This window comes from Myotis lucifugus, unplaced genomic scaffold, assembly GCF_000147115.1.
Source record: "Myotis lucifugus unplaced genomic scaffold, Myoluc2.0 scaffold_47, whole genome shotgun sequence".
In the NCBI taxonomy this organism is placed as follows: domain Eukaryota; kingdom Metazoa; phylum Chordata; class Mammalia; order Chiroptera; family Vespertilionidae; genus Myotis; species Myotis lucifugus.
In genome coordinates, this window is record NW_005871095.1 from 7,257,087 (window position 1) to 7,270,933 (window position 13,847).

Sequence of the window (13,847 nt, forward strand, 5' to 3'; positions counted from 1 at the left end):
GTCAAGTCCATGTTCACACACTCACCCAGCATCTCCCGAGGGCTGCCATGAGTTAGGCCTCATGTTATGGTTCCTGATAAATCTTACCATCTGTATGACGGTAAAAAAACTAGCCAATGTTACAACAGTACAATGTTACCAATATTATGATAGTGGTTTGGAGGGTGTATCAGTATTATTACCACAGATTCCTCAGATATTAAATGGCAACAAGGGGGAATAATATGAACAACTTTATGCCAATAAGTTCAACAGTTCAGATGAGAAGAACACATTCCTGAGACACATAAACCAACAAGGCTTACTCAAGTATAAATTTAACTTACAGTTTAAAATGCTGTTTCCCCCCAAACACAGACTGTGAGAATAAAAATTCTTATTCTGATATGTGGCCGCTGCTCAGCACAATTTTTGGACTGTCTCCTGGATTTGAAATTATCTTCAGTCCCAGTTTATGAGCAACATAAGAAAACTACTTTTACTGTTTTATGATCGCACCTGGTAAACGAATCCTTATTACATTTCCCACTTTCAAGCTGGAATTTCCCAAACATATTTGAAAACAACCCAATTTAGACACAGTGCAACACTGCTGGTTTGCAATTTCCTCAGTGACTATGTTTTTCAAGAACATTATCCTGGAACAAAATTGGCTTTCATTTCCTCCTATGGACTGTACACACCAACTGAAAATCAGACATTTTAGAATAATACTACTACCTGTTTTTAAGTGGGAAAAGCACTAATATTTGAAGTGAATAAAGTATGGTTATGTACTAAGCTTGAAACTAATGTGGTTAAAAATATTACTGTAAATCTCCCATTTTGTTATCAGCATTCACTTTATCCAACTTTGGAATAATACACATTTTTCTCTTTAGAATTGTTTTTATTACTCTTTTAATGATATTAGATGCATTAAAGGAATATTTGTAAAGATAAAAGTATGAACACTGGAGCAGAGATCTGTGTACTCATCATCTAAATTAAGAATCAAATCAGATATTGCCAATTCTGGGCTCATACGGATCCTGCCCTCTGCCTCCCACCCACACTCCTCTCCTGGCCCAGAGAATGCCATGCTGAATTTTGGGTTTTCATCCCCATGTCCCCATGTACGTGAACATAATCAGACATATGTGGCTGGGCTTGTGTGTACTTTGTAAAAACGGTTTCACACTGCATACTCCAGGCTCATGTCTTCATTCACCACTGTGCTCCTAAGGTCAACACTGGCAAGCTGTGTGTCTCATCCATGTTTACTGGTACGTAATGTTCCACTGTGCAGACGGACCACTGTTTATTTGCCAGTCCCCATCGACGTGCTCAGGTTGTGTCCAGGTTGGCAGCACAACCTTGCCTGTGTCTCCCAGTGCACATGTGCCAAGGTTCCTCAGGACAGCCTCGCTCAGGCTGGACAGCAGATCACACGCAGGAACTTGTCTGCAGCGCAGATTTTGCATCCTACTGAAATGTTCTGGGTTGGCAGCTATGGAGACGGACCCAGGAACCTTCATTTTAAGACTTGCAAGGTCTCTGGATACCACACTTTAATAAACCATGTTCTTAACTGTATCCCTAGTTTTTGCTGGAACGGGAAGCATGCACACATCCAGATTTATATACAGTACTTTCCAATTTCCTGTAGTTTATATACAAACCAGTAAGTGCATATAAAATATTCCAACAATTTATGTGCTTGACAGAGCTTTTATCAAGCTAACATTTCTGAGATGGTACTTTGTTTTGGTCTTAATTTTCATTTTTTAAATTTCTATATGTATTTATTGGCTATTTAGCTTTCTCTTTTGTGACATACTTATGTCTGTCCCATTCTCCTGGAAACATGTAGACTTTTGTTTATTATCCTGAATATTCATCTTTTGTAGATTATATATGCTACAACTATAATTTGTGATTTATCATTTTACTCTAAGGTGTCCTATAATCTTTTACTTTTAATATGCTTAAATGTGTCAATCTTTTCTAATATGGCTAATGCATTTTTAGATAGTTACTTAATAAAGTCAAAGTCACAAGAATATTATTTTTTTTTAAATATTGTTTTTCCTTTAACATATAATGTGAAATTTTCTTTTGGTGTGAGGTAGGGATCCAAGTTCCTTGTTTTCCCCCAGCCCCTCAATATGGATAACCAGTACCATTAGAACCATTATTAAAATAGGCCACTTTCTTCCAGTGATCTGTGATTACATAAGCGGAAATATTTCAAGTTTACACATTTGCAAGAATCAATTTGGCATTCTATTCCACTGGTCAGTTCTTCCATTTCCTGTGCCAATATCACACTTTATGGGCCACAGCTCTGCCAGGTCTAAGGTAAATCTACTGTTCTCCTTTCTTCCTCCTCCTTTCTCTACTTGGGCATCTCATTAACCATGGCCTTTTCTCTTTCTAATACATTTAAGAATCAGATTGTCAAACCACTAGGGTGAGCTGGATTGGAATTGCACTGAATCTACTTGCCAACATGGGAGAGCTGACATTTTTACAATATTGACTCTTCCTATTAATGCACACGATAGTCTCTCATTTTGTCTTTTTCAATGTCTTTGCAACACTTTATGTTACTAATATTCCTATGGATCATTTCAAGCCTCTTTTCTCTTTGTCAGTTGTTCCCCCACAGGTACCCATGTTTTTGTCGTTAGCATAAAATGTGACCTTTTCAGATACTGAGTGATACATTTCAATGGTTCTAAAATTTAAAAACTGGGATACACCAAAAGTCACTTCCACCCCAGTTCTTACTTACATTTCACAACCGCCCTTACAATACCACTTTTATCATTTTTTCTTTCCAATGTATTTTTCTTCTTTGTAGTGACCTTTGATATTTTGCGATATATATATATATATATATATATATATATATATGATAAAGACTAAAATGAATCATTATTTCACAGAAATTTAAGCCAGTAACTCCAAGCACGTACAAGTAAAGAGAACTTTGACCTATCCAGAACCAAAGTATCAGACACACACACACACACACACACACACACACACACACGCCAATACATACACCCAAAGGACCAGGACATAACCAAAACTTGAACACCAGAACCCTTTCTTCAGAAGCCCTGTTGTCCAGGAAAATCTGGTGTTGATGCCCCTTAACATAAATGGCCAAGTTCCAGGGTCCTCCAATTAAAACTTCCCCACCAGCACTTCTGCATATGTGTTCCCACTCAACCCTTAAAAACCTTCATCCTAACCCAGTGTGGCTCAGGGGTTGAGTGCAGTCCTATGAACCATGTCACGGTTCAATTCCCAGTCAGGGCACATGCCTAGGGTTGCAGGCTTAATCCCCAGTAGGGGGCATGCAGGAGGAAGTCAATCAATGATTCTCATCATTGATGTTTCTCTCTCTCTCCTTCTCCCTTCCTCTCTGAAATCAATAAAAATATAAAGAAAAGAAACCCTCAACCAATTTAACAAGCAAGATGGATTTGAGAGGCACAATTAGTCTCCCATCTTGTTTGGTGCCTTCTCAGGCAAGAAACTTTTCCTTACCCCCAAAAATAAAATAAAATAAACCACTAACTCCAATCAGACACTATTTTATATGGCTGTCTGCTGGGGATGTTTGTCTGTTTTGAAACCATTCCTTCGTGACTTGTTCTCCCTACATTATCTCAAAAAACTCCGTCAGAAAAGGCGATCTAGTGAAAACTGTTTATCCCCACATTGTCTGCATTTCACACATTCTTCAGAGGCAGTTTGCTGAGCACACAATTCTAGTTATTTTCTCTTAGCACATTTGTATTATTTTCACTCAGGTGAAGCTATTGAAGACTGAGTTTCTCAGTTCTAGTTCCAAAAATTTCAGGGGAGATCTTGAAGGCCCAGTTTGGATTGGACGGAGCATAAAATAACCACTCATTCAGAACCTGTGAAGATGAAGGGCAGACGTGGCACCCAGAATGTGAGAGGAAGTGTTTGTGTCATGGTGGTGACAAAATGCCCAGCAGTCAGAAGTAAACAAATTTAGCTGAGGTAACTGAAACCCAATGTTTCTAAATAGTGATTAAAATTTCCTAACACATCCCATTACCATTTTCTTTAGGGAAAACTCCTTCTCAGACATTCTAGGTTGTGCTCGAATCATCCTTTGGGTAACTAAGGAACGCCCGAGGTCAAAGCTGTACGCTCCCGGTAACAGCATTTTCTGTCACACACATAAATTGTGGAATAAACAGCCCTGCCTTCGGGCAAGACCTGCCTGGTCTCCTTCCAAGTCAGACCTCAAGGCCATGCTCTTCCTCCACCGCACTGTGACCATGTCTTCTACCTGCACGGCTCCTGGTGACCCCTCAGTCTGTCCCAAGTCAGTGAGCGCACGACGTGGAGCAAACCACTCTCCCCAAAGCTGCTTGCAGGACTCAGGGTCCGTCCCTCCCCCCACCTCACCTGGTGTCCTCCCTTGGTTCTGTGTGCGACTTCCCTTGCTCCTTGGTCACCCTTCAGTTCCTGACCCCCTCACCAACCTTCAGGCTCAAGATTAAACCTCAGCTCTTTGGAGATATCTGGACCAAACTATCTAAAGCAGCTCCCTTTGTTGCTCTCTACCCGAGCCCACAAATCACAAATGGACATCACTTGTCAATCACACAGACTTTTAAGATCCAAAGATACGCTTAGTCTTTTATTTTTTACCAAAAGCTACTTAAAGATATTTCATTAGAATTAATTTTAAATTACACAACACTTTTATCTGACTTCTGATTTCATTTGTAACTTCTTCCTTCCATAATATGGACTATATATGTTGTACATAATAACTGAGGTGTTCTCAATTTTTGGAATAATTTAATTTCTAATTTATTAAGAGAAAACAAAACTTATGAATAGTAGAGGAGACACACATCTTGGTGGCATTTTGATGACATCATAGTAATACAAGTCTTGCCTTCTTGATTCTTTATACTAATATGTGAAGTTTTAAATGTAACTGAAGATGTAATTTCACCAATAATCACGTTTTTGAAGAGTAACGTAGAGGGTTAAGCAAGCAGTGGAGAGTTTCTGAATGTACACTCAATGCCTGTGCAACGAGCCTTCACACCTGAAAAAGGGGCCGCTGGCAGGCAGGACACACCAGGGAGTGTGTTAACACCTCCTGAGGTTCCTGTGGCCAGCACAAGGCTTCACTCACGTGGGTCAGAACAGAAGGGAGGACCGGCAGCCGCCACAGATCCTGACTTGCACTCTCCTGCAGAAAATGCGGTCGACTTTCTAAAGCTGCAATTTTTAAAACTTTCGAACAAGCTTACCTGTCTGTCACAAGAACCAGACAAGCATCTTATGAGATGCTGAGGAACTTTGAGAAATACCTGTATTAGGTCCAATTGTTAATGCCCTTCAGAAAAATTTGAGATGGAAATAAAGGAATGGAAAAGCATAATTATGTATCGCTTAATATTAGCCTCTAACAAACAGATAAAAAATATAACACAATTGCTCCTTTACGTCTAGAATTTATATTTTCAAATGTGCAATCCTATAATTAGAAATTTGTTCAATTTCTACATCGTTGTGATATCCAGTAGCTATTAACAAAATTGCACCAAAATAAAACATAAAAAAGGTAAAATAATAAAAAGAGACTCCTAATAACAAAACTTTTACAATAGTAATTATGGAACATGGATTTTTAATGAATTTCATTTTGCAATGAAGACACTGAACACTTAAAAACAATTACATCAATACAATAAAAACACTTGCTTCTACACAACACTTACAAATGTGTACTTTCTCCAAAGAAACTTGTTTTTCACAGATTTAAGCAACAAATAATTTTACAAAGGATTCTTCTGATGGCAAAATATGTACAGAATCTTTGACTCTACAGAAACCAATGTGCAGTGGTTGAAAAGGAGTGTTGCTTTGTCCAATGCATCTTGTACAAAATTCTCTATCAATGCATATTTTTCAGTAACCACATTCTCTTTGCATTATTAAATGAAATTCTGGACATCATATAGGAGAAAACAATTCCCATTTCAAAACACTATTTCAGATGAGATTACTTGTGGCTGATGACATGACAATTTCAGCCACACAAACATTCATACACTCACACATATTCAAGGATACACATGCACACACTATCACTAATCTCCTTCATGACTCCTGAAATCACCAGCACTATGACCAGAGCAGCTGGAGGGATGCCCTCAGAGGACACACAGCAGCTAGCAGAAGCGTGTCCTGCTCCTGGGAACAGCCCCAGCTCCCTGAGGCCTTTTGCACTCAAGGAGACAAGGGAGGCTGGCCCCTCCACTTAGCAACGTGAGCAGCTGTCGGCCATGAAGGGCATTGGTCTGCACAGAATTAAATGGCCATCACAACATATATTTTAAAACTTCAAAAATTTTTTAATCTTTTTATTGATTTTTTTCAGAGAGCGAGGAAGGGAGAGGGATAGAGAGATGGAAACATCAATGAGAAACATTGCTTGGCTACCTCCTGCACCCACCCCCTTACTGGGGATCGAGCCAGCAACCAAGGGCATATGCCCTGACCAGGAATTGAACCAGGAACTTCTTGTTTCATGGGTTGACACCAGGCATGCTAAAAGTTTCAAATTTTTTAATCTGGAAGAGATCTGGTTCTTAAGTTTGATTTACCTATTTGTATACATTTTTCAATGTTCCCAATGGTGATTCTAAGACAGCCAGACATTCAAATTAAAACACAAGAGGAACCCAAGAGTGTGGTTACACAACTTATCATTAAGAACTCACTGTGCTCATGTCTTTGGAGGTGAGGTGCGGTAGAGAAGGTGTGACCATCGGCCATCTCAGCACGAGACCACTCAGGAGAGCAGTGCCTGAACCTGGTGCTCAGACCCATAGTGACCAGCTGACTTGGTTCTCAAACTGTGTGCTTAGAGCAAATGTCACACTTTAAAAATACAACCAATTCTTTAGCTTTAAAAATAAAGTCGCTCTAAAGCATTGCTTGTCTGTCCTTTCTTAGCAACCTCAACTCTACTATTATTACTGGCTTTTCCTGGTCTCTCTCCCTTCCAGGCTCTGTAAATCAAATTACCAATGACTCAGGACTGAAGTTTCAAAAATTAGCTACTGTAGGACCGAGCCCAGGCGCTCCAACCCCGGGCAGCCTGCAGCAAACAGTGCCCAGCTGTGTCACTACAAAATAGGAGACACAGGAATGGGTCGTTTTCAACGTTACCCTCTTGTATCTCTCCAAGGGGCCAGTTTCCGACATATTCGAAGGATTAAAAATATGAGGAGCAGTACACTGAGATGTCTTCTTTATCAAAACTGTAACTCAACAATAACACGAACTCACAAACATCAAACACAGTAACTGCTAAGAAGGCAAGGGTGACAGGCCCACTCCAGCAGTGGGAGGGTTGGCACTGAGAGGTGTCCTGGGGGCTGAGACAGGAGCATCTTGTCACCTGTGAACTATGGCTGCGGCTGCCACCCTGGTAGCTAGCTAATGCAAGTGCCTTTCCATTACATTTGCTGATTGTCTTTCTTGCCTTCTGAACTGAACTCAGTATTCCAGCTAAAAGCCTAAGTGCTTAGTTAGCTAGGCACAGTAAGACTCCCAAGTTTTCCAAACATTTATTTTTGAGGTAGTACTCATTTATTTGCATTGTTGGCTCTCAAACACCACCAAAGAAGTGAACCATGTAGAAATATGCAAACCAAAGGTGTAGAAAATAAATAAGGTTTTGTCTTCAGGTAGCACAGCCTTCTTAAAAAGGTCAAGTCACATTCAATGGATAAGTTATTTGAAACTTCTAAAAATTGTTTATAACCACAGCTATAAACTAAAGTGCTTTAAATTTTGCTTACGATCTGAAATTGGTGATTAGAATCATCATATTTTAGAATTTGCTAATATGAGACCTCAGGGTATTGAAATGATTTTCTATAAAAAGAACAAACTTTTTCTTAAAAAAAAAAAAAAAGAATGAATCCTGCAAACTCAACATTTGATGCTATTTTTTTAACTTCTAAGATCCAGGTTAATTTCACAGAACTGTAAGAGGATGAAGAGCTGAAGCTGAATTACAGCAACAGCACGTGCTACAACTTCACATGGAAGTAAACATAAAATTTTTTGCCAATCCCGCCATTCATTAGCCAACGCAAACACAGCTCTGCAGTCTCCCAGGACAAGGTAGATATGTAGGATTATTCCAGAAATGCCACAGACTTACACTCACAGTAAGTACACAGGTTCACATTGAACTCACACAAGTGTGATGCCCTCCTGTCATATGTCAAATGCCACGTGCTAAGGGAGCGGCTTTGTTCCCACTGACCAGAGGATGCCAGCACAGACAAGACGGAATAAAAACATAACCACAGTTCTGTACATCATGCAAGCTGGGTACAATGGGAAAAGGACATATACAAATCACCCTTCTCAGGGTCCAGCTCTCACAAAAATGGCTGATCGGTATGAGAAAAGCCTGCTCCAGTCACAGGTCCATGGCAAACTATGAAACTAAGGAATGCCGGCACCTTATTTTTCCTGTAACAATGCAGGGATGTTGATGTTCCAGCCTATGGCTTGCCTGTCAAACCCGCAGGTGAACAGATTGCAGGTGGGGTGGTCCTCGCTCCACGCCGAGCAGCACACCATTCTTCTGTGGCCCTATTACCAAGCACACAAACCAGAATTAGTGTATTATTCCTCAAACATAAGGGCTATAAAACCTCAACCAAATTAACAACTACACCACTCAAAGCAACCAAATTGAGAGAGAAAAAATTAACGCTCAGGATTAATCAGAGTGAGACAAAAATACTGAGTTGGCAGCAGGTTCTCAGGGATGGGCTGGTGGAAAGGCCGTGATGAATGAATGAGGTCAGACACAACATGAATCTAGTGAGACACACCAAAAGCACTCATGATTCTTTAAGAAAATGAGTAAGATTACAGTCTGAAAGAAAAAATAATCAATTTTTAAAATTTTAATGAATGAATCTAGGTAAATTTGGGAATAAACTCAATAAAATTCACCCAAAGACCTCAAATGTCATTTTAACAAATAATTGGTTCAGATGTTCAAGCAGTTAAAAAACACATTCGGTGTCAAATGAAAAAAAGGAAAAATGAATAGCCTTTCAAGTAGATTCCTAATATCTTTAGAAATTCCGGTTCAATACCACAATGTTGGGAAAAATTATTGCAAAACGTACAAAGTTTACAGTGTGATGTTTGGTATATACAGGCAGAGATGCAAGCAATGCCTTAGGACACAGTCATTGTTACAGTAATACTTGGCTGGTGCTATATCATACAAGAAGGATTAGAAACAGCTAACAGAAATTTAGTAAAAGAAACCCTCAAAAAAATGGCACAACAGCTCCCTCTGGAAAACATTCGCATTTGAATACTGCTGGTTTTAGAGAGAATCAGGCCACAAAGGGAAAGCACTGCAAGAAAGGAGCCCCAGAATGAAGGGTTAAGGGCGCTCTCCTACATCTCTTTGTTAGGAACTTGAGAAGAGAGAATGCATAAGCATCCACTAGCTGGCAGTAAAAATCAAGCCTCTAGAAAGAACTAGTTCAAGATGATAAACTCAAGACACTCACTGGACCAACACTGAGATCACATCCTACTACCTAGTGAGGGAAAGGACCAGGCGGCACCTGCAAATGTGGGTCCAATCCAGGATCTCAGTCCTGCCTGAGCTGGGAGCCCGCACTAGGTGAGTCACCCTTTCATCTCATGTACATCCCCCGCCAGAGTGCACACAGACATGACCCAAAAAAGGCTCAGGGCACATGCAGACTTTGAAACCACTCTGTGCCCTCCTAGTCACAGAGCCACGCTAAAACTTCTCCGCTCCTGCAGCACAGATCCTGTGCGCCGTCTGTAGATCACCTTTCACTGCACACTGCACCACCCCCTCCCTGAGCTCCTGATCACAGTCCACACTCTGGGAAATGGCACTTACACTTTCCCCAAAGTAAAACAATTCCATATCCTAAGCCCCTGACCCTCTAGTGACCAAGTTGAACTGAGTTTTGTTGTCTCCTTATAAAGCTGTCAGCTGAAAGAAGCTGGGACAACATGAACTGGGGATTTCTAGCTGTGGTTCTGTGAGACTGAAGTGAAAAGTATACTGATTCATCTGAAATGTTACAGGTTCAGAATGAAATGAAATGTTATTCATTAACCTTAAAGATACGTATTTTCACAAACTACTTTAGGAGGAAATACAGCCAAGCACAGCGGAATTCTACAATTCCAACAGGGTTGAATGTTAACAGATAATTAAATATAAAGTTGTGCCCACAGAATTAGCCCCACCAACAACTGCTGAAATCTCCCTATTTTTTGAGAGGAAACATTCTCAAAGTAATGAAGTCATACACACTCATACATTTGTTTGAAAATGCTGGCTTTCCATGTTGCACAGCAATTTTATGTACTACACAGGCACAGCTATGAAAAAATAAAATAAAAGAGTAAAGAGAGAGAGCCCTTCTATGTGAGAGAGACGTTTAGGATACATCAGTGATGCTCAGCAGTTACCAAAACACAAAAATCCCAGACAAGCAACTCTAGCTTTGTGTAGTTAATTTCATGAGTAGTTTTTCTGTGACCTGCACTCATAATTAAGCAGCTCAGTCACTAACTTCAAACAGCACATGTAAGGAGCTACACAGAGAAGAACCAACCGTGTCTTGAATACACAGGGCTTTTGGAAACTTGGCGCCATTGCATTTGCTGCTCTGTTGGTAGCAAATGCCACTTGACCACCTACCTCCGGAATCGCCTGGGTCTGCGGTTCCTGAGCCCTACCTCCCACGGGGACAGCCTGCAGCTCATACCTGCACTTGGAGGCTCTGCCCTGAAGGGGACAGGAGCAGCCACCGAGTTGCAGCCATGGTGGGAGAGCAAGGTATCACAGTGACACACAGAAAAGGCCGAAAGAAGCAAAGGAGAGTGTGAGCCGAAACCGGTTTGGCTCAGTGGATAGAGCGTCAGCCTGCGGACTCAAGGGTCCCGGGTTCGATTCCGGTCAAGGGCATGTACCTGGGTTGCGGGCACATCCCCAGCGGGAGATGTGCAGGAGGCAGCTGATCGATGTTTCTCTCTCATAGATGTTTCTAACTCTCTATCTCTCTCCCTTCCTCTCTGTAAAAAATCAATAAAATATAAAAAAAAAAAAAAAAAAGGAGAGTGTGACTGTGGTGGGGCTTGGCTAGGCACAAAGGCTGCAGAGAGGCTGCCTTCATAAGTGGGAAGGGGAGGGAAGGACATTTCCCCCACAAAAGGAGCCAGTATGTCACTCACTCTGGGACTCACCCTCAAATGTGGAACCACCCACAGGTTCCCAGGCTTCCCTCAGAGACTGAGTCAGCAGGTCTGAGCTGGTACCACAGCCCAGGTAGCTGTGACAGGTGGGGCAAACACCTCAGCATACACCGACCCAACACTCCTGCACGGCACCATCTGGGCCAAATGCAAGTCCTAGCGCCCAGGAAAGTCTCTTCTACAATGGAGTTTGTCTTGGCAACCCACCATGGAAAGGGGTTCCTGGTTAGGAGTTAGAAGCTCCCACAATCCACGACACCGCTCCTGCGTGGCCACGCATTGTCCTTTAATATATTTCCAATTTGCACAAGTTCAACTGAAAATATCTAAAACTGTGCTTTCCAGTACGGCGGCCACTAACCCATGCAAAACTGAGCTCCTGAGACGTGGCTACTGACACTGAGGAACTAAACATTGGATTTCATTCAGATTAACCTTAAAAACTAATATTCAGTTCAGGTACTGGGAAACATTTTAACATTTTCAATGATAAATTTTAGGAACTCTAAATACAGATCAAATACATCCAATATATAGTAAGAAAGTAAGAGTACAAATTTGCTAACATTTTTATATTGATGGCATGTTCAAATGTTATTGTTTTGGGTTTATCTAGTTAAGTATACTGTTAAAATAACTTCTCGCTTTTTTTAAGTGGCTATTAGGAAACTAAAATCACACGTGTGGCTCCCAGTGTGCGTCCAGGAGTCACTGATGACGGAGAAGACCTGAGATTCTGTGAACATGCAACAGCAGCACAGTTACCTGCCGGCTGCTGCGGGGGAGCCGCGCCAGCCGCACGCCGGACATATCGAACAATCTGACTTGTCGGTTGTCATGGGGGAGGGCGATGATTTTTTGGCCAACGCATACATTGATCCTGCAAAGAGACAAGAAGGTTCCATATAAAACAGTGACAGCACCAGGGTAGGGTATTCCATACTATGCACACTTCATGGCAAACACAACAGTGAGTATTACGTGTCTGCAGGTTTAGGATACAGAGACCAAGCTGCTTATATGCAACTCAAATGTACAGCATGTCACTAAAACAGAGGGGCTCATTCTTATTCTCAAAGCCCATTACACCAACCTGATTCTATACTTAAGTTTCAGTGTTTACAGATACTGAATTTGCATTAGAGGATCAATGACAAATATTTTCCCAGGAGTCTAAACCACTTTCCCAAGGTTCATTTAATTGTCACATGTACAAGACATTGTACTACAATCAACCTTATCAAGTCAAATAAACATCTAAGCAATGAGCAGCTTCCCTCACCTGTTGATGGCAGAATCCGTACGAATGGTTGCAATGGGGGATCTCATGTTCTTTAAATCCCAGACCTTCACAGTGCGGTCGTCACTGCCTGAAACGACGTTATCTCCCACGGTGAACACGGCAGAGGTCACGGTGCTACAAGTAAAGGGCACAGGGTCAGAACTCATCTAGTGTTCGGCATGGTGACAATAGTTGGTACCATAACATGTACTTGAAATTTGCTGGGGGAATGGATCTGAAATGACCTCACCACACATGGGAGATGATAGATGTGCTAATTAACTTGACTGTGATCATTTCAGTGGAAACATATATAGAACATCACATTGTATATCTTAAATATACTCAATTTTTACTTGTCAATTATACCTCAATAAGAAGGAAAAAACTTTAAAGATAACAAGGAAGGGTCAAGAAAACAATCTCACCATTCCAGACAACTTTGGCCCTAAATAACAGCCTCCCAGAATATTGAAGAGCCCTATTTTTTCAGAGGCAAAAAAATTAACTACGAATAAATAATATCTTACATATACAACCTTATCATTTCTCACAATAATTTCAAACTACTTTTATTTCTCTTAGAGCTTAAAACAGGAGATAAACTCGAATTCAGAAAACCCAGGTGCTACCCAGACCTTAGACCTAAAACTGCACCACCAGCGTCAAATCCATACTGAGTCCGTCAGGTGGGTTTCAACCCGGTACTGTCAACGTTCAGGTGACCACTGCTTATGGGGTGCCCTGTGCACCTGAGCTGAGCAGCCTCTACCTCTGCCTACCCAACACCAGTCACATCCCCTCCCTAGGTGCTAAATCGCCCAACATCAGCTGCTGTGCTACACCTAAGGACACTGTGTGTGACACTGGCAGAAAGGGGGAAAGGGGAACCTGGAGCACCGGCCCAGTGACCCGCTGGAACTCCCTATTTAAAAAACAATGCCAGAGCTTGACTAGAATTGACTAGAATGAGGTGCTGCTCCTCTTCCATGCAGAGGTCACAGCAAGGTGTAAAGAAACTGCTGGCAGAGCTCTGGGAACAGCTCACGACTAGGGGCTGTTCTGAAGATTCTAGTCTTTAGGAGATTTGGGCCAAGTTAAACTTCAGTTAACATTCTGCTAAATTAATGGGAAAAGTCTCCACAAAAGACCATCGAACCCTATGTTAATGAAACGCTGAAAGACATTAGGTTTTTAATAAATCACAGCCCTGACAGGT

At 41.3% G+C, this 13,847-nt stretch overlaps 1 protein-coding gene across 3 annotated transcripts in view; it reads right to left on the reverse strand.

Moving 5' to 3' along the window:
• Positions 1–5,663: 5,663 nt before the first annotated feature.
• The window catches only part of WDR37 (WD repeat domain 37), a 73,592-nt gene continuing 65,408 nt past the window's right edge, over positions 5,664–13,847 (reverse strand). For all 3 annotated transcript variants that reach the window (XM_006088436.3, XM_006088437.3, XM_023753590.1), the window contains 3 exons: positions 12,629–12,763; positions 12,112–12,226; positions 5,664–8,670 (listed from right to left, as the gene is read on the reverse strand). In XM_006088436.3, coding sequence (XP_006088498.1) covers positions 8,539–8,670; positions 12,112–12,226; positions 12,629–12,763 — 382 coding nt within the window. In that variant the 3' untranslated portion in view covers positions 5,664–8,538. The remainder of the gene's footprint in view (positions 8,671–12,111; positions 12,227–12,628; positions 12,764–13,847) is intronic.